This window comes from Cololabis saira, chromosome 3 (genome assembly GCF_033807715.1).
Source record: "Cololabis saira isolate AMF1-May2022 chromosome 3, fColSai1.1, whole genome shotgun sequence".
Lineage (NCBI taxonomy): Eukaryota > Metazoa > Chordata > Actinopteri > Beloniformes > Belonidae > Cololabis > Cololabis saira.
The window spans coordinates 30,054,238-30,081,535 of record NC_084589.1 but is presented as its reverse complement, the minus strand read 5'-3'; the positions used below and the strand labels follow the sequence as shown (position 1 = coordinate 30,081,535).

General features: G+C 38.0%; 2 protein-coding genes across 4 annotated transcripts; both read left to right on the top strand.

Moving 5' to 3' along the window:
* The first annotated feature begins 1,763 nt into the window (after positions 1-1,763).
* Positions 1,764-12,411, top strand: LOC133435898 (carcinoembryonic antigen-related cell adhesion molecule 1-like). Of its 3 annotated transcripts, none has more exons than XM_061717172.1 (10): positions 1,764-1,859; positions 2,632-2,946; positions 4,016-4,294; positions 4,495-4,764; positions 8,336-8,605; positions 8,744-9,001; positions 9,232-9,343; positions 9,706-9,746; positions 9,899-9,976; positions 11,678-12,411. In XM_061717172.1, the coding sequence occupies exons 1-9, from the start codon at positions 1,826-1,828 to the stop codon at positions 9,958-9,960; spliced, it is 1,641 nt and encodes a 546-aa protein (XP_061573156.1). In that variant the 5' UTR covers positions 1,764-1,825; the 3' UTR covers positions 9,961-9,976; positions 11,678-12,411. The 3 variants fall into 3 exon arrangements, with proteins under 3 accessions (XP_061573156.1, XP_061573155.1, XP_061573157.1); XM_061717171.1 differs by lacking the exon at positions 11,678-12,411 and adding an exon at positions 10,698-11,652; XM_061717173.1 differs by lacking the exon at positions 11,678-12,411 and having other exon boundaries at positions 8,744-8,770; positions 9,899-11,653.
* Positions 12,412-14,127: 1,716 nt separating this feature from the next.
* On the top strand, positions 14,128-27,134 carry LOC133435882 (carcinoembryonic antigen-related cell adhesion molecule 1-like). Its single transcript, XM_061717170.1, has 6 exons — positions 14,128-14,260; positions 14,932-15,246; positions 19,065-19,343; positions 19,533-19,802; positions 25,467-25,736; positions 25,872-27,134. Exons 1-6 carry the CDS (start codon positions 14,227-14,229, stop codon positions 26,186-26,188), a joined length of 1,485 nt encoding a protein of 494 aa, XP_061573154.1. The 5' UTR covers positions 14,128-14,226; the 3' UTR covers positions 26,189-27,134.
* Positions 27,135-27,298: the final 164 nt, after the last annotated feature.

The following is a 27,298-nucleotide window of genomic DNA, read 5'->3' as shown; positions in this document are numbered from 1 at the left end:
AAGTCAGTCAGTCTGACTATTCAAACGATGGATCATCATCCTGCTGTTTGTTCGATATCATGGTGTTCACTAGCCATGCTGTGAAGTATAACAGATATGACAATGCCCTATCTGGGACAGGCATTGCTCAGCTGGGTGACTGAGCCTTTTATACATACTGTATATGCTTTACTAAACAGGAACATATTAAGTTTGGTTTTAAAGGTGGAGGTGATGTCAGCCTTCTTACCCCAAATTGGAAGTTGGTTCCATAGTAATGGCACCTGATAGCAGAGGCCCGTCCTTCAAAAATACATTTGGATACTCTAGGAACTACGAGTAAACCTGCACTCTCAGAATAGATAGCTCTATTAGGAACATAAGGTACTATTAGGTCTACCAAATGTCCGTTTGGGACTTTATACAAACGTAACAGGGTTTTACAGGGAGCCAATGGAGGGAGGCTAACACTGGAGAAATGGGGTTTCTCTTGTTGATTCCTGTCAACAGTCGTGCTGCTGTATTTTGGATCGACTGGAGCCTATTCAGGGAATTACTTGGACCTCCTGCTAATAATACATTACAGTAATCTAGTCTAGAAGATACAAACGTCTGAAGTAGTTTTTCCGCATCACTCTGGGAGAGGATTCTTTTAACCTTTGGGATTTTACAGAGATGGAAAAACGCTGTCTTAGAAACCTGATTAATATGCTGTGTGAATATAACTCCAAGGTTCTGTACAGTAGTACTGGAGGCCATCACAACAACATCTAATCGTATCCCAAGGTGTTTGAGACCATAAGTAACCTCTGTTTTATCAGAATTTAGAAGCAAAAGGTGTGTTGACATCCAGTCCTTGATGTCCTTAAGACATGCCTGAAGTTTCGTTAACTGTTGTGTTACACTTGGCTTCAAGATTCAAGATTCATGATTCTTTATTGTCATAACAATGAAATTCCAGGTGCTTTATCGCAGGTGCTGGTTCTTATATAAACTGCAAGATAAGGTGGCTCAGCGCAGTATGAAGAGTGATGGCTATGGCATACTCTGTTGATCTGTTTGCCCTGTAGACAAACTGATGGGGATCAAAGGAGGGGGAGGCAGGTTGTGCTTGAGGACAAGCCGCTCCAGGCACTTGGTGATAGTGGGTGTTAGTGCAGTGGGGCGTTAGTCATTGAGGGTGGTTGTAGGGTTTTTTTTCTGGATGGGGATCATGGTAGCAGACTTTAGGCAGGCTGGGATGGAGGCCTGTGACAGGGAGAGGTTGAAAATAGTGCAAGCTGGTCGGCACAGGCCTTCAGTACTTTCCCAGGAACTCCCTCTGGTCCAGGGGCTTTCCGGGGTTGAGTTTGCAGAGCTCCCATTTCACACCCTGTGTCTGTACAGTGAGTGTTTGGGAGCAGAGGGGTTGTTGGGATGAAGGGTGTGGCAGAGGGTCTTTGGGTCGGGATTCACAGATAAATACAGCTGCATATAATCATAGCAATGAGAATTGATGCCATGGTTCTGGATAATTCTTCCCAAGGGCTGCATGTATAAAGTGAACAAGATTGGCCCTAGTGTCACTTCTAGGTTGGTAGTGGTTTATTTTCTACAGATCACCTGCCAGCTTGGATCATTTCAAACTGAATCTGCAGTTCAGTTTAATTCTTGTTTCCAAACTTAAAGTGCCTTGATCACAAGTGAACATTAATCTTTGTTAATGATTAATAAAAACAGGAATAAAAAAAACTTCAGGGATGCAAGTTCACTTCCTTATCCTATCTTTGCATTCCTCAGTTATATATGACACAGTTAAAGGACTGTGAAGAAGTGAAAGACATTTTTTTGTGAAGTGGAAATAGCAATGATATACCTCATAATCCTCGGAACCATGTCAGGTGAGTTTTTTTTTACTTTATAAAGCAGATAAAAACATGTTCACACTGTTTTTATAAAAGTTTAAGCCGTTAAAATATGTTTAAAAGCACTATCTTTGCAACTGGATAGGTAAAAAGGATACAATGCAGTAATGTCGTATATATAAGATGTAAGAATAAATAAATATAAATATAATATAATATAATAAATATAAGAATAAACTGTTAGACCTGGAAAACTGGATGGATATAGAGGGTCATTATGGAATAGTGGAGAACTGGAAGGAGTTACTTCTTCCTACCCCTTTTCAGACATGTTAAACAGGATTTGTGTGTATTGTTGTGCATGTATATAGGGTTGTATATATAGATAGATGTGTGCACATTGGGGACTTATTTTGTGTACATTCATATATATATATATATATATATATATATATATATATATATATATATATATATATATATATATTGATTTTGTCTTCCCTGTTTTATAACTCAGATCGTTCACACTGTCTGTCTCAGGTCCTCTGGTCACCTGACAAAAATATTTTAACAATCACGCAAACTTTATTCAGAAGTTCCTTGATATTGGAGCTAACACATTTTTTAAATAAAGCTCTTCTGTAATTAAAAAAATAATTAAAAAAGAGGGGTAACCAAAACTAATTATGAAAAATAAATAAAAGTCAAATGTAATCTTTTCGTAATCAAAAACAGCCAAGTACATCATATTGCTAAAACTGATTTGAATTTCCTTTCAAATAAAAAATGTAAACATTGTCTCCTCCAGGTTTATGTGAAGGAGCTGGTGTGTTACCAGATGGTCCTCTGAATGCACCTGTAGGAGGGACGGTGATGTTCACCACAACTCTGACTCCATCAGATGGACCATTTACTGTAGTGTTCTGGAAATTTGGTATTAAGGATATAATACGCTATGATCCAACTGCAAGCATACCTCATCCAGACTATGAGGGAAGGATCACCTTCTTCCCATCTACTGCATCTCTGGAGCTCAGGGATCTGACACTTGATGACGGAGGAGAGTATGCAGTTAACATTATACCAGGATTTCTGCAAGGAGACACCAGACTGGACATATATGGTGAGCAGGGGTTGATTCAATAAATTGTATTTTTTGATCATTCAGAGTGTTCCAACATGGTTTTCAAACTTAAAACCTAGTGTATAGTGTAACTTGGTGATGCCCATTTATTAACACTATTTTTTTCTCTTTCTATACAGACCTGTAATTTCTGATTAATAATATAGTTTATCATTGTTAGATGTGCACCATCATTTCTCCCACTATGATCATTTATACATTGTGTCACAGGAATATTTTAATAAATATTTATTTTACATAGATGCAAGTAGTTTCTATCTTTCTTTTACTTTTACGGGCTCTATCTGACGACGTCAGATAGAGCCCGACTCAGCCGCTTAGAACCTCGGCAGAGTAGTTACAGAAAAGTATCTACTCGGCATGTTAGACCTCTAGTGGAAAAGTGCCAAACTGAGTCGAGGCGAGTCGAGTCGGGATGAGTAGGTACTAGTGGAAAAGCTGGCGGATAGATGGAGAGGGATGACTTTCTGTAGCGACCTCTGAAGGGAGCAGCCAAAAGGAAAAGAAAAGAGAGGCAGAGTGAGACTGGTTCACCTTAATATAAATGAGGGAACGTTTGCAGTAGCATCTCTAAGTGTTGAAACACCTTTCATGGATTTTACTTTAAATATCTTAACTATTTGAGACATTTTAACTTTTTTCAAATAAATAAAACAAGATATCAAAGTTTGATCACTGAAAGAACGTGTAGTGCTGCTGAAACTCAATTTAAATGCTGCAAGTAATACTACTAGCCTAACTTCATCAAATCTGGAGACAGTTGACCCATCAGACATTTTGAACGAACATTAAATATGAAATATAATTTAGACAAGACCTTTTACATAAACTGTTCAAAGTATAACTTTGACAGCTTATTTATATGATGCTGAGGAACTAATTCAGATTAATTAGATGCAATCACAAACTTTTAAATCTTTTAAACTTTTAAAATCAGCTTAATAAAAACTCTAAAAAGAAACTGATTCTTCATTATTTAATAATTGTTCTGGTCTACCACTTTCTAAAATGATGGTTACCATGGAAACACTTTGATTTTCCTCCACAGAGCCAGTCTCCAGTGCAACAGTAACTCCTCCCAGTTTGGACTTGGTTGAGTTCAACAGTTCTGCTCGTCTGTCCTGCTCCTCCTCTGGATCAGTAACCTCTTATGTCTGGATGAACGGCAGCTCTGAGGTTACAGCCAGTGACAGAGTTCATCTCACTGATGGAGGCTCCAATCTGACTGTAGTAAACGTGAGCCGCTACGACCAGGGATCATACAGGTGTCGTGTGTTCAATCCTGTCAGTGATGTCATCAGTGATCCAGTGATCATCTCTGTCAGCTGTGAGTTATGAACACACGTTTAGTTTCTGCATGCAAACATTAGTAAAAGTTTAGATTACTGTTAAACTTTAATGAATGTCTAACTGAATTGACTACAAAATCTAAATTAAGTCAGAACAAGACCTAACGATGAATCTGACTGTATTTTATTTTTTCAACAAACTAACATTATTTATCTTTGCTGTGTCTTGTACACTCAGTTGGCCCAGAAAATGTAAAAATGACAGTTTCTCCATCACAAAACCTCTACAAGGAGGGGTCAGACATCAGCCTGACCTGCTCAGCTGAGTCTAGACCTCCGTCCCTCCAGTTTTTCTGGTTTCTGGATGGAGAGCAGCTGTCTGATACTGGACCAGAACTCAGACTGATGAACATTCAGACGACTCAGAGTGGAAACTACAGCTGTCAGGCCTTTCACAGCAAAACTATGAGATATGAAACATCTCAACCTTCATCAATCACTGTTCTACGTAAGTCTGAAAAGGTTTTCACAAAAAGACTTGTGTTTATGAAAACTGTAAATTTGGCTTTTGTAACACTATTTCTTATAAATCACATACAAGAAAAAAAAATTGTTTTGAATATGAAAAATATTTTTAGATTCAAGATGATTTTTTGCGAAAGGAAACAAGATGTCTGATATTCACTTCCACAACTTCCCTGAGTTGTGCTTCGCTGAGCCTGCCAGTACCAGCTGTCTTGGCTGACGGCTCCCTCTCCTCCAGGTGTAAACGTCTTGGTTTGGGGGACCAGCCACCTTTTGTACCCATGACTCTGCACCTCTGCAGAAGCAGTGGAGGCCGAGAACACGACCCGTTCTGACTCAATAGTTCAGTCTCCTTCTAAACAGAAGCTCTGCTGACACGGGAGTTGATGATCTCATGGACTGGAGCCTACAATGAATTCTGCAAATTCAACCCCAGTAAACAATGATGTGCACAACGTCTGACCAGGATGTCTCATCATTGTGTTTTATCTCACTGCCAGGTGATGATAAGCTGAAGCGTCATTTCCTCTCTTGCTCGCAGTTGCTAAATGTGGTGTTCCTATAGTTTAACCACATACTGTACAATGGAAGCTGCACATAAAGCTGTGATAACAGTTGTCTTCTCTGATCAGTAACTCAAACTACAAGAACATTTTATTACTATTATTATATCCTCAGTCTGCTAGAGGATTTACTTTAAGTAACGCTGTTACACTTTTGTATATGCATAACTGTTTCTGGGAAAGTCAAATGAAATCCAGGTTCTGAATCATTATTTTAACACTCCAGCAGATTTTAAAATAGGAACTGGTCTTGGTTTTATCATTTAAATGTCTACAGTTCATTCATTTACAGTGGAAATTTTCACACCTGAGTATATTCAACAGACGCTAATATCACTTTACAAGAAATATGGTTGAGAAAAAACTGATCATGTTTATTGGGTTGACAAAACCAAAAGAGGAAGTGGTAGGACCATCTGTTGACTGACTGATTGAATTTTATGTGAACATATTTTTTTCAAATTCAAGCAAGAAAGCAGATGAGAGTTATAGTTCTCCATTGGGACACCTTAAAATCTCTTGATAACACTGTGGGTTGTCACAGGATCCTTTCAGTCATTAGACATAATCTTCCTTCTATTATTAAGTTTTTATCTGAACTGGTCTGTCAGATCCTCAATAGTTGAACCAGGTCCAGTTTGGAGTGCTTGGCAAATGTATCGTCAATTGATTTAAACCTAATCAATACTATTCATACAGGATTGTTTTTGCAGTGACATTGATAACATATGTTATCACACTGTAGCCTTAAAATGCCTAAAATAAATAAACAAACAACCCAGGCTGATGGGCAGAAACAGCTGATACTATAAGATCATTAATAGGGACTTTTCTCCTCGACAATTTAACACACACTTTAACACTCTAGGCCTGATAATAATAACCAAAACGGCTGCTTCTTCAGAGGTGTTCAGACCTGCAAATCATCAGTTAAAACCATCTGATGAACAGTTACTGACCTCTACTTATCCTCTTAGTTCCTATGTAAACACTAAAGGTGGACTTAGACTTTAACACACTCTTTTTGCAATTTAGTTTAGTTTTTGTTCATTGAACATGGTGTTGTTCAACTGCTGTCTTTTCCTAAATTACCGATCTGGAGCGACTTGACATCCTCCGATATACAGGACTATCTCAGAAAATTAGAATATTGTGATAAAGTCCTTTATTTTCTGTAATGCAATTAAAAAAAAACAAAAATGTCATACATTCTGGATTCATTACAAATCAACTGAAATATTGCAAGCCTTTCATTATTTTAATATTGCTGATCATGGTTTACAGTTTAAGATTAAGATTCCCAGAATATTCAAATTTTTCGAGATAGGATATTTGAGTTTTCTTAAGCTGTAAGCCATGATCAGCAATATTAAAATAATAAAAGGCTTGCAATATTTAAGTTGATTTTTTATGAATCCAGAATGTATGACATTTTTTCATTACAGAAAATAAAGGACTTTATCACAATATTCAAATTTTATGAGACAGTCCTGTATAAAATTATAGATTCTTAGAGTAAAATGGGGTTTTACTTTTCTTTTCCCTTTGAAATCTGCTGTTATATTTCAGGTGTTTCTATGGAGGCCTGCTGGTGGGCCAAGGCTCAGAAACTCTGAGGGGAAACGACTATCAGATCTTTGATAAAAACCTCTATAGCTATTAAACATTTAGCTGTCATTGTGCTGGATTTTCAACATTTTGAAAGATATAGCACTGACATGTGTTTGTATGAATTGTAGCTCAGTGGTTTGGTTGTTAGCACCGTTGTCTCACAGTAAAACAGTTGCTGGCTCAAATCTTGGCTGCTGCATTTCTGCGAGGAGTTTGCATGTTCTCCACATGCTCACATGAGTTTATTCTGACTTCTTACCACAGGTCAAAAACATTAATCTTAGAGTTATTCCTGATTCTTAATTGTTCATTTACTTGCACATTAAAGTGAGTGTGTGCGTGTTTGTCCTGTGATGACTGGCAGTCTGTCCTGGCTAAACTCCTGCCTTTAGCCATAAGAGAGCTGGGGTAAACCCTTATTAGTAATATGTGGGTACAGATAATGGATGTGTCTACACATATTTTCACTTAAATATCTGCATAGATTAACTCCACGGTTTTCTGTTTGTTTGTATAAGTGACATTTTACATGTTAATATTAGTATTACTACAACATTTTTGGATGTTATTACTGTTTCTTTTCCCATTTCCCATAACATTTCTCGCCAGGATAAACTCTCAGATTCAATGACTTTCACATTTAATATTGGTTAACTTTAACTTATGATTCAAAAAATATGATATGAAGAATATTATTTGTAGATCACATGACTAGTTTTAGTACGGTAAGTTGATGCTTGTCATGAGTCTATGACTACATACAGCTCCCTTTAACTTTTCAGAATTCTTCACTGCCTTTCAGCCAAAAGGAAGAAACCACACAATCTGTCCAGCATTAAAATCAAAAGATATAGTTCAGATGTTGCTCTCTGGATTCCACATTGTAGTTCAGTATACTGTATGTAATAAAAGAAGGTGTATTTTAGGAATTTTAAGTTAAATTTGTGTAATTATGATGTATGTATTAACCAAGTAAAGTTTATCACAAGAAGAGACTGACATTAAATAAAATGTACATTAAATGTAACGAAAGACAACTGGACATACACAATCCTGCAGTTGTGTTTCCCTCCATGTTGTTTGTGTTCTGCCTCCAGCTGGGTTTTGGACCTTGTTGCTGCAAAATAGCTCATATTTGCAAATGCACATATGTGTGGTGTTGGGAGTTATAATTCTACTCTGTCATGTTTACCATCATACAAAATGTTAATATGTTATAATATGTCAATATTGTGTTAACAGGTACACTTTACTAATCTTGCTTTAATATTTTCTAATTTAAAGGCTTTATTGATCACTTTTGCAGCCATCAGTTACACAATTACTTTTAGTTCTGGTTTCATATTTTTCTTACAAGCCTCTGTATTTGTTTACCAACAGAGAAAATATCAGGACCTCATGTGACACCATCAGACCTGACCATTGAGGGAAACCCTGTCAACTTAATCTGTGATGCTTCTGGATCTCCCACTGCCAGAAAATGGATGAAAGATGGTTCAGATCTGATCCCGAATGACAACATTGCACTTTCTGATAATAACAGAGTGTTGTCCTTTAACACTGTAAACAGAGAAAACAATGGAGATTATCTCTGTACCATCAGTAACCCTGTCAGCAGCAGTGAGGCTAAATACAGGATGGATGTCATGTGTAAGTAAAACACTTTATTTACATTTACTGACTCAGTGTACTTGAACTCCTACTTCAGAACCACAAATGTTGAAATACTGAACTGGTTGTTTGTTATCTATAAGAGCTACTAACACATCAAAAATACCTGTCTTTCAGATGGGCCAGAAAATGTTAGGATCACAGGTAAAGATAATGTAACTGTAAGTGAACCTATAAAACTGATCTGCTCTGCCAACTCTACTCCATCTGCCACATTCACCTGGATGTTAAATGGAACTGTGATTCCTGCTAATTCTCCTGAGTTCTCAAAAGAAAATGCTGAACTTTCTGATGGTGGAATTTACACCTGTGAAGCGTTGAATTACATAACTGACAGAAGATCATCTGCCACTTTTGAATTGTTTGTTCATGCAGGTATGTGAAGCAGTGATTTCAGATATGTTTGATACTTCTGGATGTTCAAGTCAGGTTATAGTTTTATAACTCTTACAATATGAAGTGATGGGACACCTGTAGTGTTTTTCATGCAAATTCTTTTTTATCCAGTTTTTAAGGTGAGGAGATAACTGTGCAACACTGTATCAAAGACATAGAAACGGCTTCTCTTCTAAAGATGTATACAAATATTATTTATTCATTTCTAGGAAGCATCCAGCCATCAGGTTTATCTGCTGGTGGCATCGCTGGAATAGCGATTGTATGTTTAATCATCACTGCTGCAGCTGCTGGTGGTGGATACTACTTCTACAGAAGAAAGTAAGTGAGAAACGACATTTAAATATAATTTAAATTGGGTATTAATAGTTGTGAACACAATATTTGGTGAGTTTAACCTAACAATTATCAAAAGTTTTTTTTTGTCTATGTAGAAATGAGCTTTAAATATTGTTACATAACTGTTATAAAACGATATATATGTTCTTGTATATTATCATTGAACAGACACAGAGCTGAAATAATTTCAATATTTATCTGTAAACAGTTGTTTTTATGACATGTGATGAGTTTTATTGTAAAACTTTGAAACGTATTAGTATTGCAGTGTAGTTCAGTAACTCACTTTTGTGTTTTATGTGACCGTGTGGCCATAATTTTAATACTTCATTTTGAATGTTTAGATCCAACTTAAATACTGATGCTCATCCTATGAATAACACAGGTTTGTATTCCTCATTTCCTGTCACCTGACTCATGAAAATTATTATTTCAAAAGAAATTCTATAAATATGCGGAGAATCAATCTTGTAAATTACAGCATGTAAATATCAAGTGTAAATATATGTTACAAACATTTTTTATGTTTTCTTTTAGAAAACAAAGAAAACCTTTATGAGGAAATATCAGCGGTGTACGAGAATGTAAAGGCTCATTGACCCGATCATGTATATGGTATGTTTGATGTTTCATCCTGCTGTCATAAGTTTCGTTGTTGTAAAACCACTGTGTGGAAACCACTAACATAAAATAGTACTTATAGATTATTTATTTAAAATCAGTTTCTGTCCTATTGGTAAACAGGAAATATAAATGTGGGTATTTCTTTTCTCATGAGGGAGGGAAAATAAAAAAATGCACAAAGTAGCAAGTAATAAGAACTTCTGTATAAAGCCTCCTATTGTAAAAGTACAGCAGTGATTAGTTTCAGATATTGATCAGTTTCTTAACCCTCATTGATTCAATGAGACCAGACCAGAATTGACTCATGACTTTCACCTGAGAGTTGGGACTTCCGTAGGTTCAATTTCATTTACAACAAAAAAAAAAAAAAACAAGAAATTAAAAAACAAATTTACAATAAAAAATCTGAAGGAAACTTGAGTGTGCTAATACTCTTTAGTTATTATACATAATTCAGCATGGATTATTCTTTCACTTATTATATGATATGTTGGACTACAACACTCACACTCATTTTCAGCTTTAATTTATTCTAATCATCAGAATCAACAGATGGTGTTAGGGACAGATGAGTGTATAGATGTTATTGCTGGATCTTATTTGTGGCTGTTTCATCAAGCACATAACAAATACTACTTCCAGGAAGTAATCAGTTGTTTTTTTTTTCTTTTCCTTTTGTGTTGTTTCTTTCTTCTTTTGAAAACAATGAAAGGATCATTATCATCTGAGGGTCTTTTAGAAATTAACAACAATTAAACCGTTGACCAACCAAACAACGGAGACTTCTGCTGATGGACCATGGACGGGTTTTCCACGACATAAGTTCAGATAAGCTTTGCTAAACTGAGCTAACAACTACTGTTGTGCTAAAAAAAAATAAGTAACTGATCTTTATTCCTATTACAATAAAAACATCAATAAACATATTAAGCTGAAATAAATGAGAACTTGGAGCAGTACAATAATGATATTATATAACATGATAATCCATCCAATCCATCAAAGGTGTGTGTATTTGTGTTTATATTCTTCTGTAGACATATCTTACCTACGATACAAATAAAATGATTGTTTTTAAAATCCTGCCATCACACAGTCCTCTCTGGCATTTACAACTCAAGTCATCTGTCCTCTTTACCATTGTGATGAGGATGATGTCCTCCTTGGTGTTTTTTGAAAACACTCCCTGTATTAATGACATTTACACACTGGAGTGTTTCAACATAACGGACCAAATCATTGATTTCTGATACTTGAGCATTCATGGTCATGTGAAAGGAAAGTCATGAGAGGAGATATAAACACATACAGTGTAACATTTGCAGAGTTTCTAAAGGTTTCTGTTACATCTATTGTGCAATATTCTGTTAATTGAATTGAATTTAAGAAAATATTCTGATTATCGTCACAAACACATTTGATTCTTCAGTAATATGAATTGATACAGCTGTGATGCTGTGACAGAAAGAAAAAATGATTAATGTTTCAAATTTGACAAATACAAGTGTTCTTGCCTCCATATTACTTATGTGTCCTTGAGTATGAATAGTAATATTAAAACTGTCCTCTTAAGATGAGAGAATTATTGATTTATTCCACAGACTTTGAAAAGTCAGTTCACCAACCAACTTGCACATTTTATTGTATGTGGTATGTTTCTTTCTTTGTTTCATTTTTATTTTGTATTTAAAGGAGCATGAGGCTCCTTTTAAGAAATGAGAGCGCCACCCTTCACCACGACGGCCGTCGGGGGTACTGCAGCCAACAGCGAAGCCGGCACGGGAGAACGTGCATGCAGCGTCATGTGACGTCACATCCGCAGCCCAGCGCGGGAAATTTGGGTCCGAATTGCAGCACATTTTGCAGCACACAGCCTGTTCAAGGCAACGGAGAGATACACTAGAGGGCTCATTCTTTTGGGTTTGGAACACTTCATCTGACATTATTACTAGAAAAATTAAAACGTAGCCTATACAAATTTTTTTCATAAATCCTGCCTCAATCCTGCCTCAAGCTCCTTTAATGTGCCACGTCTGAATCATGTCAGAATCTCACAAAACAAGAAGCAGGTCAGAGTTTCCTGCTGCAGAGATAACTTCATACTCATACTTGACCTAATTTAATGGAAAACCTCCTGATGATCTTTGGACCTGTTTCCTACTGATTATTTGAGCTGAGCTGTGATTCCATCAAGTACACAAGCGCCTTGCTATTCCACCTGTAAAAAGACAGATTTGTGTCCTTATACCCTTCCAATTATGTTCACCTGAGTTTTACCTGGTATGAACTACCAAATACACAAACTTGGAGTACTTGGCATTAAGAAACTGTTTATAAGACATCCCCCTCTGGTGGTGAATATGTGTTTGACCAGAAAATGAGGAAACAGCAAGAAAAATTGTAACACAAGGAACCTAATAAAGCAAGAGCAACGCTGAATCAGATTCATGACTTATTTACTGGATTTCAAAGGCTTTTTATTTTGTTTTATATTCATTCAATAACATCAGGATCTCACAGAACAATATATATATATATATATATATATATATATATATATATATATATATATATATATATATATATATATACTCCAATTTAGTCTCACATGATATTCTTGATTTTAAACAGTTCAAAAATGATTTAGCATCAGGTTTTGTAATTTCCATTATGTTTTTTTAAAGTTTTAACTCCCTGACGGGGCTCTGATCACAGTTGTATCATTGGGGTTTTAGATGCTGACCACCATCACAATCCTAATCAGGTTAAAAGTTCAGAGCGTACTTCTGTATTGCAGACTTTGCTATCAGTACAGCTATTTTACAAATGATACAAAATGTCCAACCCAGAACAGCTGTACGTCAAATGTCAATACAAGAGATGTCATCCAGAAATTTCAATACAGAAGTGATGTCATCTTCCTATCTGACTCTCTAATTACCAGGATTACGGCAAAGTACTATCATAGACGGCGGGGGAGGATATATTTAAACAAGTTTTTGCACGCTAAAATCATGTTAATCAATTGTATACGTTGTCATAATCAATATAGAATATTATCTGATAATGAAAAATAAGATACAGATGCATGTTATAACAAAACAATGGTTGTAGGCTGAAGCTGACGTTGGTTCATAAAAACAGCTCTGATGCAAGAATGTCTGTTAAATGTTTGTCCCCTTGTATCCTTTCTCGTCAAATATGTCCTTACCTCCCGCTCATCCAGACGTCTGTTCATACATCTGGAGACGGGGATTAGGATGTGTGGAGAGGTGACATCGATTTGCAAACTGAGCAGACCACAATGTTCAATTGCTGCCATAAACATCTCATCCCTTTGCAGGCAGCATCATTATCAGGTCAAAGACCGAATGTTACAAATGAGTGTGCAGGCAAAAAGGAATTAAATATTGTGAAATACTAAGCCTGGATTTATGGTTCCGCGTTAAAGCGACGGCGTAGGGTACGCGGCGACGCGCGCCATACGCCGTAGGCTCTGCGTCGCTGTGACGCGGAACCATAAATCAGCCTTAATGAAACGTTTTACTTTACTGGAGAACCTTTTTATGAAACAAGTGAGTTCTGTGTGAGAGAAGATTGATGATTCAGTCTAAATTCTGCAAAACACCTGATGAGTGGCTACTTAATGTGATGATGAAATGTTTGAAATGTAGATTGTATAAATTCTAATTAGTTTTCATTGACTTGCTCTAAAATCTGTCCACACACTTAAAAGAGTCCCTATTTGAATGCAAATAAACTCAGCTACTGTAGTTCACAAATCTGTAACCCTGGTCTTAGATACTCATTTCTAGCACAAATGTTCTTTTCTCAGACTGCTGATGGAAAAATCAACAGACTCTCAGATATGACAGTAACATTCATGCCTCTCTTTGAATTGTGTGTATTTTATTTCACAGCATCACTTCTACATTTTTAGTTGTTTATCGACTGCAGATTATTTGCCAGCTCAGATCGTCTACAGAGTGTTAGTATATGCATCCTCATATTATTCCTGTTTCAAACTGAATTTGCAGTTTGGTGTTTGCTGGGTTTACACAACAAAAGTGCCACAAGATAATCAAAGCTTATGATTAACGTTTGTTAATGATTAAGTACAGGAACATAAAACTCTCAGATAAAAGTTCACTTCCTGATCCCACTTACCTTCCTCCAACATATATGGTACCACCAAAGGAGCGACAGAAACAACATTTTTTGTGAAGTGGAAAGAAATAGCAATGATATACCTCATTATCCTGGGAGCCATCTCAGGTGAGCTGTTTTTTTTTTGTTTTTTTTTTCTAAAAATATACCATTACATACACCATACAATATGCACTCTCTCTATAACTGTGACAGATTATGGAGCAACGTTTACTGTTGTATAACGAAACACTCGTCTTATACTCTTGATGGAGCAATTTAGACAATGGGGCAATAAAAAACAGATCTTCACATGTTTTAAAAGTTTACAATTCTGTCTTTCATAATATCCTAAAACTATTGGATTGAATAATTATTTTTTTCCATACGAAAACTACAAAATACATGTCTGCTGCTATATGTTTAATATTAATAATCAACAGCATGCCACAGCTGAAAATGCTGGACAATATTCATAATTTCTGTTTTAAACTCAGAAAACATCTATTGCAGCATTGTAGAATAAACAGGATTGATCTGAGAGGACATCATATACTGTATGTTAGCAAAAAAAGTCTGTCCCAGAATCACTAATGAGAAAAAGGCTCTGTTTTATATCTAAGGCCTGGGCAACTTTGATAAGCACACAAACATAATTTTGACGTTTTCTCATTTAGAGGTAATATATTTTCCAAAATGAAACTCTACTGTTATTGTACAATCATTACAGGAAATGCAAGTCAAATTATAACTCAGCTCAATTCTTATCAATTAAAAAGTTGAAACATTGTCTCCTCCAGGTTTATCTGAAGGAGCTGGTGTGTTACCAGATGGTCCTCTGAATGCACCTGTAGGAGGGACGGTGATGTTCACCACAACTCTGACTCCATCAGATGGACCATTTACTGCAGTGTTCTGGAACTTTGGTGGGATGAATATAATGAGCTATGAAACAACTTCAAGCATAACTCATCCAGACTATGAGGGCAGGATCACATTCTTCCCATCTACTGCATCTCTGGAGCTCAGGGATCTGACACTGGGTGACAGTGGAGAGTATTCAGTTAACATTATGCCAGGACTTCTGACAGGAGGCACCAGACTGGACATATATGGTGAGCAGGGGTTGATACACTAAATTGTCTTCTTTGAAGGTTCAGAGTGTTGCAACATGGTTTTCAAACTGAAAAGTTAGTGCATACTGTAACTTGGTGATGCCCATTTATTAGGAATTGCTGATATAATGAAAGCACCAACATCAAGTGATTTACAAGTTGTAAATTACAACCACAGTATGAGAGCAGGATCTCTATCTATCTATCTATCTATCTATCTATCTATCTATCTATCTATCTATCTATCTATCTATCTATCTATCTATCTATCTATCTATCTATCTATCTATCTATCTATCTATCTATCTATCTATCTATCTATCTATCTATCTATCTATATATCTATCTATCTATCTATCTATCTATCTATCTATCTATCTATCTATCTATCTATCTATCTATCTATCTATCTATCTATCTATCTATCTATCTATCTATCTATCTATCTATCTATCTATCTATCTATCTATCTATCTATCTATCTCTAAAGAGGAGGGATAGTGAATCTATTGGGAAAAGGATGCTAAGGTTGGAACTGCCAGGCAGGAGGCCTAGAGGAAGACCAAAGTAGTGAAGGAGGAAATAAGGTTGGCTTGTGTGGGAGAGATGGAGACAGAGGCCTTGCTTTGACGACCTCTGAAGGGAGCAGCCGAAAGGAAAAGAAGAGGCAGAGTGAGACCGATTCACCTTAATATAAATGAGGGAACGTTCGCAGCAGCATCTCTAAGTGTTGAAACACCTTTCATGGATTTTACTTTAAATATTTTAACTATTTGATACATTTAAACTTTTTTCAAATAAATAGAATAAGATATCAAAGTTTGATCACTGAAAAGAACATGTGTAGTGCTGCTGAAACTCAATTTAAATGTTTCAGGTAATACTGCTAGCCTAACTTCATCAAATCTGGACCCATCAGACATTTTGGACGAACATTACAGTAAATATGAAATATAATTTAGACAAGTCCTTTTACATAAAATATTTGTTAAAAGTATAACTTTAACAGCTTATTTATATGATGCTGAGGAACTAATTGAGATTAATTACAGTTTTTCTCAGTCGCTTTGGTGCTATTCTCAGATCACTCTTAACATTTGCACAACACTTAGTGCATTTCTCAGAACAATTATCACAAACTGCAAAACCTAGTGGATGACCTGCAAAAGCGCGTCACTTGCTCAAAATGGATTGTCTATCCCTCAAAAGCAAGTACTCATGTCAATGAAACTGTCAGTGTCGTCAAAATGAGAAGTCCTGTCACCATCGTTTATGAGCATGATAGTCAAATGGCTTTGTCATGTTTTCATTAGGACACTATATTCTCTAAGAGTTTTCTAATGTAAAAAAAAAGGTCAGGACTTGGTGACACTACCTGAACATGCTCAAGGCAGAACTATACACTACTTGTACAGCCATTTGAAAACTACAGTAAAGTTACACATTGCTGTAGTTAGGGGAGTAACTGAGTACAAGACACTGAATATGTATGTTTCACATTTTTACTGTATGCTCTTTGCAATTCTACAGCATTGTGCAAAAGAAAAATACACTACAGTCACTAATTTACTGTAGAACAAACATAAGAAACACCTTTTTGGTAAAGCTGTGCACAAATGTGAACAATACACTATAGCAGTACATATTCTAACTGAACATAGGTACAGTAAATCATTCTGGCACATCCAGACGTTCCTGTCTGTCTGGCCACATATTTTCATCTACATCACAACGGATATCATCCCTTGCAATGCAACGAGGAAAGTATGTTCTGGAGTGGCGAATCCACCCTCTGCATGAATCTGCTGTGATGTCGTCACATGCTGCATCCATGGCTGCTAGCAGGGCCATTTGTGTATGTGGACGCCGGTCATAAACCTTCCACCTCCAAGCAGAAAAAAACTCCTCAATCGGATTAAGGAATGGGGAGTAGGGAGGGAGATACTCGACCAGGAAAAAATGATAAAGAAAGGTATTACAGTAAATTAGCTTGACACAATTTGATAACTTGTTCAACAATTTTGTATGTAATGACTAAAGCAATGAAATGAGGACTATTAGTCTTTTAGGAAATGACTATTCAGCGTCCATAAGTATAGTTCATTTTGACTGACATGACATAAACAAATGATAATGTTGTAAAACAGCAGAGAATTGTATGAGAGCAACTGATACATGTCCAAAAGCATTTGCAATTTGTTCAGAGGAAGGAGAAACTGCTACTATGATGTGGACAAAGGACTACATGTTGTGGAGGTTGAACTAATAGTTATGAGAACTTTCATTCTGATCTGAGAATAGCACCAAAGCGACTGAGAAAAACTGTAAATGCAATCACAAACTTTTAAAATCAGCTTAATAAAAACTCTAAAAAGAAACTGATTCTTCATTATTTAATAATTGTTCTGGTCTACCACTTTGTAAAATGATGGTTACCATGGACACATTTTGATTTTCCTCCACAGAGCCAGTCTCCAGTGTAACAGTAAGGCCCAATCCCAATACTCCCCCTACTTTTCTTCACTAGCCCTACTTTTCTTCATTCGCCCTTCTTTTCTTCACTACCCCTAAAAAAGAAGGGACAGATTTTAGGGCACTTGAAATCTTCCCAGGGGCCTGTCCCAATACTCCCACTACCCCTCGTTTTCATCTCTACTCCTAATCAGGAAGCTGAGAGCCAAAAGTTGTTTTAATTTCATCTGTAGCGCCGTTAATATGCCACTTTATTAAGTTTTAATATTTTTTCAGGCGTAAATGTAACCGTTAAGATCCCCAACCTGGGCTCAGTTTATCCAAATAACGCCTGTTAAGAAATTTGCTCCGAAAATTTCTGGATTTCTGCCTGTCTGCCGGCTCCGGAGCTGATTTATGGTTCGTTAAATTGACGCACAGCCTATGGCGTAGGGTACGGCATACGGCTTTGCGTCGCCGCGTAACCTACGCCGTAGGCTCTGCGTCGATTTAACGCGTAACCATAAATCAGCTCCGCTATCTTCACTTCAGCTTTATCTGAAAGTGTGTAAATTACCCAGATAACAGCTTTGTGGTTTCTGAAAACTATTATATCAGAAACATCCAAAACAAATCTGACGAGTCACAGGATTATTTCTCTCTATTTCTCACAAAAAAATGCTTGCTCCCTCGGTCACAATCTGAGACGAGTCTGCAAATGATGTTTGCCCTCGGTCGGCGAGTCAAATAGATCCAGAGCCTACGGCGTAGGCTACGTAGCCTACGGCTTAACCTAACAGCCTTTAATCCGGCGCGATCTTCGTGAACAACGGGCAAAAAAGTGATTATGTACATTCACTGAGTGAATATTATGAAAGTAATATATATAATTCTCGCTAGAAATGTAATCAAAACTCATTTTTATGCAGAAACTAACTCAAAATATTGATTTTATTCACTAAAAAATAAGAAATGTTCGCCATGTTTTTTTTTTTGGATTCAGTCTGCAAATGACGACGAAAAGCATTCTGGGAAATTTTTTGGTCCCTAGATCAAACTAGTGAGCTTCGGAGAACTCTCGATCCGTAGGGGCAATTCATAGCCACTCGCCCTCGTTTTCTCCATGCACTCCCCCTAGGTGAAAAGAGGAATTGGGACATCACTACCTTCACGGGAACGTGCAAAATTTAAGGGAAGGGATGAAAACGAGGGGTAGGGGGAGTATTGGGACAGGGCCTAACTCCTCAAAGTTCGGACTTGGTTGAGTTCAACAATTCTGCTCGTCTGTCCTGTTCCTCCTAATTGTTCTGGTCTACCACTTTGTAAAATGATGGCTACCATAGAAACATTTTGATTTTCCTCCACAGAGCCAGTCTCCAGTGTAACAGTAACTCCTCCCAGTTTAGACTTGGTTGAGTTCAACAGTTCTGCTCGTCTGTCCTGCTCCTCCTCTGGATCATTTCCCTCTTATGTCTGGATGAACGGCAGCTCTGAGGTTACAGCCAGTGACAGAGTTCATGTCACTGATGGAGACTCCAATCTGACTGTAGTAAACGTGAGCCGCTACGACCAGGGATCATACACGTGTCGTGTGTTCAATCCTGTCAGTAATGCCATCAGTGATCCAGTGATCATCTCTGTCAGCTGTGAGTTGTGAACACACGTTTAGTTTCTGCATGCAAACATTAGTAAAAGTTTAGATTACTTTAATGAATGTCTAACTGAATTGACTACAAAATCTAAATTAAGTCAGTACGAAACAATGAATTCTGACTGTATTTAATTTTTTTCAACAAACTAACATTATTTATCTTTGCTGTGTCTTGTACACTCAGTTGGCCCAGAAAATGTAACACTGACAGTTTCTCCTTCAAAAAACCTCTACAAGGAGGGGTCAAACATCAGCCTGACCTGCTCAGCTGAGTCTAGACCTCCATTCCTCCAGTTTTTCTGGTTTCTGGATGGAGAGCAGCTCTCTGGTACTGGACCAGAACTCAGACTGATGAACATTCAGACGAATCAGAGTGGAAACTACAGCTGTCAGGCCTTTCAGAGCAAAACTCTGAGATATGAAACATCTCAACCTTCATCAATCACTGTTCTACGTATTGTAAGTCTGAAAAGGTTTTCAAACAAAGACTTGAGAGTATGAAAACTGTAAAATTAAACACTATTACATATAAATCACATACAAGAAAATATATATTTTTTTAGAATAGAAAAATAGTCTTAGATTCAAAATGATTTCTTTCCCAAAAGTAAACAAGATCCCTGTTATCAGAGCTCTTGATATCCGTCAGGTTGAGAAGATCCTTAGGGTGCGTCCCAATAGTCCCCCTCGTCCTCGTTTTGATCCCTCCCCCTAAATTTTGCGTGTTCCCGTGAGGGTAGTGGTGTCCCAATTCCTCTTTTCACCTAGGGGGAGTGAGCATAACAAGGGCTAGGGGCTGAGAATAGCCCCTTCACAGCGAGTGATTTCACATGCTGACTTCGCGAGCGAGGGGCTATAAAAATGTCCCAGAATGCTTTTCGTCGTCATTTGCGGACTGAATCTAAAAAAAAAACATGGCGGACATTTCTTATTTTTTAGTGAATAAAATCAATATTTTGAGTTAGTTTCTGCATAAAAATGCGTTTTGATCAAATTTCTAGCGAGAAATATATATTGTACTTTCATAATATTCACTCAGTGAATGTACATAATCCCTTTTTTGTCCGTTGTTCGCGAAGATCGCGCCAAAGTAAATTCTGTGAGGTTACGCCGTAGGCTACGTAAGCTACGCCGTAGGCTACGTAAGCTACGCCGTAGGCTACGTAACCTACGCCGTAGGCTACGTAAGCTACGCCGTAGGCTACGTAAGCTACGCCGTAGGCTCTGTGTCGATTTGACTCGACCGAGGGCAAACAGGCAGACTCGTCTCAGATTGTGACCAAGGGAGCAAGCATTTTTTTGTGGGAAATAGAGAGAAATAATCCTGTGACTTGTCAGATTTGTTTTGGATGTTTCTGATATAATAGTTTTCAGAAACCACAAAGCTGTTATCTGGGTAATTTACACACTTTCAGATAAAGCTGAAGTGAAGATAGCGGAGCTGTTTTATGGTTCCGCGTTAAATCAACGCAGAGCCTACGGCGTAGGTTACGCGGCGACGCGCGCCGTATGCCGTACCCTACGCCGTACCCTACGCCGTAGGTTCTGTGTCGATTTAACGCGGACCCATAAGCTCCGGAGCCGGCAGGCAGAAATCTCTAAATTTTCTGATCAAATTTCTTAACAGGCGTAGCTACAACTGTTAGATTTCTATTAAACCAACATCTTCCTAAATGATTTATTTCAGCCAGCGTAATTCTCAACAGAGCTGCAGGTTTCTCTCCCGGGACGACGGAGCAGCTTGACCCGGCAATCACGTCTGTTCTCGGGCTGTGAGCTGAGGCTGCTCCCCGGGGCCGGCGGCTCTTCTCATCTCCGAAAACGTCGAGTCAAATTTCTTAACGGCCGTTATTTGGATAAATTGAGCCCAGGTTGGGGATCTGAACGGTTACTTTTACGCCTGAAAAAATATTAAAACTTAATAAAGTGGCATATTAACAGCGCTACAGCTGAAATTAAAACAGCTTTTGGCTCTCAGCTTCCTGATCAGGTGTTTTGGGAGAAATCTCAATTAGGTTCTAGGAGTGGTCGGCTGTACCAAAATGAATCACACACACACACCTCTTCTTTGCTATGAAATATGAATACATTTATTAGCAAGGAGCAAGCATTTACATAGAAGACATCCACAAAACTACCTGTTTGCTAGGATAACGTGTCGGATTACCCCCCACAACTCGGCAGTACACACAATATCACTCGTTTGCTAGGATGACGCAACAAGCTATCCCCCGCAAAACAGCAGCAATCATCACAGTTGCAATCATCATACACAAGTACAAGAGTTTTTAAGGCCTTCTTACCTCGACACGTGACTGGAGAGCCCGGCAGTCTGGTTTTGAATAAGCCAAGGAAAAAACCCGCGCCGGGCGTTTTGCAAGAACCCACGGCAGACTCTGGCTAGACTTCCGGGTTCCCTGTCTTTTATACCTTTCCCTCAGCACCTTGCGGAGGGGGGGGGGGGGGGGGGGGGGGGGGAGACCTATTCGCCCCCCGTCCGCAAGCTCTCAAACTAAGTTTCGGCTCCCACGGGACCAAAATCCCGTGCGAACCAGGCTCTTTCTCACAGAAAAACAGGCATTTGCTATGATAAACAGCAGGTGCGTGGCTGACTAAAACTAAAGCTGTGTTTTGGGAACCCAGGGCATCTTCAGGACACAAAATTTATTTTTTCTCACTTCATCAGGGTAGGGATGAAAACGAGGGGGAGTAGGAGAAATGGGACAGGCACCTGGGCCAAGTGCCCTAGATTTCAAGTGCCCTAAAATCTCCCCCTTCTTTTTTAGGGGGTAGGGAAGAAAAGAAGGGCGAGTGAAGAAAAGTAGGGGGAGTATTGAGATTGGGCCTTAATGTATTCTTTCCACTACTGGACTTTCCCAAGATAAGGTCAAATCCACACTAGACATCATTGGTGAAGAACAGCTTCTTCCCCCTGAGTTGACTCTTGGTTTACCACAATCTCTACAAGGCAGACCAGTAGTTACATTCATCAGCCGTATTTCTCCCTCTCTCATAATTTTACTTCCACAACTTCCCTGAGTTGTGCTTCACTGAGCCTGCCAGTACCAGCTGTCTTGGCTGACGGCTCCCTCTCCTCCAGGTGTAAACGTCTTGGTTTGGGGGACGAGCCACCTTTTGTACCCATGACTCTGCACCTCTGCAGAAGCAGTGGAGGCCGAGAACACGACCAGTTCTGACTCAATAGTTCAGTCTCCTAAACAGAAGCTCTGCTGACACGGGAGGTGATGATCTCATGGACTGAGGCCTACACTGAATTCTCCAAACTCACCCCCAGTGAACGATGACGTGCACGTCTACCAAGGATGTCTCATCATTGTATTTTATCTGACTGCCAGGTTATTGATAAGCTGAAATGTAATTTCCTCTCTTGCTCGTAGTTGCTAAATGAGTTGTTCCTACATACATCCTACATCTTCTCTGAACAGTAACTCATCCTACAAGAACATTTTATTATCATGATTATATCCTCAGTCTGGTACAGGATTTACTTTAACTAAAGCTGTTAGACTTTTGTATAGGCATAGCTGTTTCTAGGAAAGTCAAATCAAACCCGGGCTCTGAATCATTATTTTAACACTCCAGCAGATTTTAAAATAGGAACTGGTCTTGGTTTTATCATTCAAATGTTTAGTTTATTAGTTTAAAATGGAGATTTTTGTACTTGAGTATATTAACTCTAGATGTTATCATTATCAATTTACAAGAAATATGGTTGAATAAAATGCATTTGTGTTGTCTGATACTGTATGTTTATAGGGTTGGTGGAATCGAAGGTGGTCATAGAAGGGCTATCCATTGAATGATTATTGCTCTCAATCTTGACATCTTAAAATCTCTTCATTGCACTTTTGAGTGTCATGGGATTTTTACAGCCACCAGACATGACTATCAGGTTTTTATCTGAACCGGTAGATTCTCAATAGTTCTACCAGACCCAGTTTGAAGTGCTTAGAAAAGGCATTTATCTGATTTAAACCAACTCTTCATTTATCCACATTAGCTTTTGCAGTGACATTGATGACAACTGTGCTTTTGCTACAGCGAGGAGCAAATATATCTGTTAACTATTCCTTACCTTCATAATCTGTTAATCTTTGTAAAAAAAAAAGAAAAGAAAAGTATGTCACAGCTTGATGTCATGCCTTCAATACCAAAACATCTGCTTTTTTCATCAGAAGCATTTGATTAGCAGCTCCTGGCTGACTTATCCTCTTAGTTCCTATGTGGACCCTGAATGTGTACTTAGATTTTCACACTGCTTTTGCTTTTTAGCTTATTGTTTGTCAAATAACATGTCATATGTGCTTGTTTAACTGATGTCATCTTTTTCCTAATTTAAAAAGCTCTGGAGAGTACCAGATGATATGTTCTGATAAACTTATAAAAACTAAAGCTATTTTGCTCGTACTTGCATTCTCTCATCAATGTCCCCAGATCTGGAGATTTTGTCTTTTTGGAGGTTTTACTTTTTTTTCGGCAGCAAATTTCAAAGTTTACCTTTGAAATTTGCTGCCATGTTTCAGGAGTTTCTAAACCAACCCAGTCTCACATAAAAACGTACCCTGCCTACGTCTAAACGAAGGTTTACTGTCTAAAGGACGGTCAGATAACCGAGTTTAAACTACAACTGTTAGCTGTGTGGTTACTTGTTGGTTCAAATCTTTGCTGCTGCAATTCGTGAAGTTTAAAGGGTTGTCCATTTCACACATTTCTTGCGAAGAATAATCTTGAAGACCTTCACCTTTAGTATTGGTTAGCTTTAATTTGTGATTAAAATATATAATATAGGCAATTTTATTTGTTAATCATATGACAGCTTCAGTTGGTGTGTCTCATGAATCTTGAACAGGTCTATTTGAAGTTTTTAATTTCAGATCAGGAACACACTCGATTGCAGAACTCAGTCAGTGAACCAAAAGTAGTTTATTACAGGTAGGTGGTTACTGGAGCGGTGAGGGATGGATGCTTGGGTCCATAGCTGGGTGAACGAGTCTAGAGACTGACACCGGGAGGAGGTAGATCGGCTGGCAGTGATAGGTTGTTACGAAACCCTTGGTTAAGCCATGTACAGGAGAATTTCAAGGTCACATAGCAGGACATTTAAGATAACGGGATCCCAAACATTAAAAGATGCAAATGACTGAATCAAAACAGGGTTTTTAAATGGTGTGCTCATTTTTTACTGTCAATCCAGCAGGATATTTACAATATTTACAAGTTTAGCAAAGTACCAAAACAAAAGTATGCCACTGCCAGGGGACGCAGATGTTGCCAAAATAACAAGCTAAGCAGCTAAGGAAAAACACAGTTGTGAATAACTGTCTAATAAGAAAAACAAAAGCCTGTCTGCCTAACTACACTAACCAGTGGGGTAAAATACAGTAGTGGCAACCATCCCTTACCTAGTGTGACTTAACATAGATTCTACCTACGTGATGCTTATGTATAGTATAGGGGCCCCCGTCTTAGCTGTCCCAAGGCAGGGCATATACACCAGACTAAGTAGAAGAACAGCAATAACAGCAGGGTGTGCTCTGGACTCTGAGTAAGCAGCCGTCAACTTGGTGTGAGAGAGCCAGAGAGAACTGGAAAACAGCCCTTTTATAGGGCACAGGTGGAGATGATTGGTGGAGGGCGGAGACAGGGAATCAGAGGCTGGCGAATGAGAGATGGGTGGTTAATGGTTGGTGGTTATGGACCTCAGACCTGCAGAGAATGAGGGGTGGGGAGGGGAGGAGAAGGTGGAAGAGAAATACAGAGACACAGAGAACCCTACCTATGTGGCACGTAACACAGGTGGTGCATGAGTTGATGCAGAATTAGCAGGCAGCAGTCAGAGGTGGGCACTTTTCCTCTAGCGGGCTCATATTTGCAATAACACATATGTGTTGGTGTTGGGAGTTATAATTCTACTCAACATAATTTACTTACCAGCATAAAAAATAATAATAAGTCAACGCTGTGTAAACAGGCACAGTTTGCTCATTTTACATCAATTCATAGGCTTTAATATTCATTTTTGCACTCAGTTACATAATTAATTGTGGTTTGCTCTCGTATTTTTCTTACAAGTGCCTTGATTTTTTTTACCCTACAGAGCCAATATCAGGAGCTCATGTGAGATCAACAAACCTGACCATTGAGGGAAACTCTGTCAACTTAACCTGTGATGCTTCTGGATCTATCGTTACCATAAAATGGATGAAAGATGGTTCAGATCTGATCCTGAATGACAACATGGCACTTTCTGATAATAACAAAGTGTTGTCTTTTAACACTGTAAACAGAGAAAACAATGGAGATTATCTCTGTACCATCAGTAACCCTGTCAGCAGCAGTGAGGCTCCATACAGGATGGATGTCATGTGTAAGTAAAATACTTTATTTACATTTACTGACTCAGTGTACTTGAACTCCTACTTCAGAACCACAGATGTTGAAATAGTGAAATGGTTGTTTATCTATAAGAGCTACTAACACATCAAAAATATTTGTTTTTCAGATGGGCCAGAAAATGTTAGGATCACAGGTAAAGATAATGTAACTGTAAGTGAACCTATAAAACTGATCTGCTCTGCTGACTCTACTCCATCTGCCACGTTCACCTGGATGTTAAATGGAACTGTGATTCCTGCTAATTCTCCTGAGTTCTCAAAAGAAAATGCTGAACTTTCTGATGCTGGAATTTACACCTGTCAAGCGTTGAATCACATAACTGACAGAAGATCATCTGCAACTTTTGAATTGTTTGTTCATGCAGGTAGTATATGTAACAGTGATTTCAGATATGTTTGGTACCTCTGGATGTTTCACCTTTAATTTCTTCTAATGATCAGAAGGATGGTGTTGGGGACAGATCAGTGTTCAGATGTTTTTGCTGGATCTTAATTGTGGCTGTTTCATCATGCACGTATCAAATAGTACTTCTAGAAGGTAATCAGTTTTTTTTCTTTTTGTTTGTGTTGTTTCTTTCTTCTTTTGAACAAAATGAGGCGGGTTAATGGGCCAATTACCTGAATAGCCAAGGACTATGATATACAATAAGATCAAAGGATCATCTTCATCTGAGGGTTTTTGAGAAATTAACAACAATTAAACCGTTGACCGACCAAACAACGGAGAATTCTGGTGATGGACCATAGACGGGTTTTCCACGACATAAGTTCAGATAAGCTTTGCTCAACTGAGCTAAAAACTACTGTTAGGCTAAAAAGTAATTGATTTATTTCCTATTACAATAAAATCATCAATAAACATATTAAGTTGAAGTAAAGGAGAACTTGGAGCAGGACGATAATGATATTATATAACATGATAATCCATCCATTCCTTGTCTATTCTTAGTCATAGATATCTGCTGGAGTCCATCACAGCTGAGTGAAAGGAAGGGGTACACCCTGGACAGGCCTCCTTTGCGGCAGCACATATAGAGGAAATAAAAACCCTCACTATTATGACAATTATGATTTAAATTATATTTTACCTGTTAAACAGACTTTGGACAGTAGGAAGAAGCTGGGGTACCCGGGAAAAAACCCACACAAGCGTTAGCAGAACATGCAAACTAAACACAAAAAGACTCCTGCCAACATTTGAATCAGAAATCATCTTGTTGTTATTTCATTATTGTGTGATATGATAACATGTGGTCCTCTCATGAAATTGCTCTACAGATGAAACACCAAAGGTGTGTGTATTTGTGTTTATATTGTTCTGTATACATATCTTACCTATGATACTACAAATAAAATGATAGTTCTTCAAATTCTGCCATCACACAGTCCTCTCTGACATTTACACCTCAAGTCACCTGTCCTCTTTACCGTTGAGTTTTTTTATTTCTCAGCCAGTCTCAGAATGAAAACACTCATTGTATTAATGACATTTACACATTGAAATGTTTCAACATAAAAGACCAAATTAATTGAT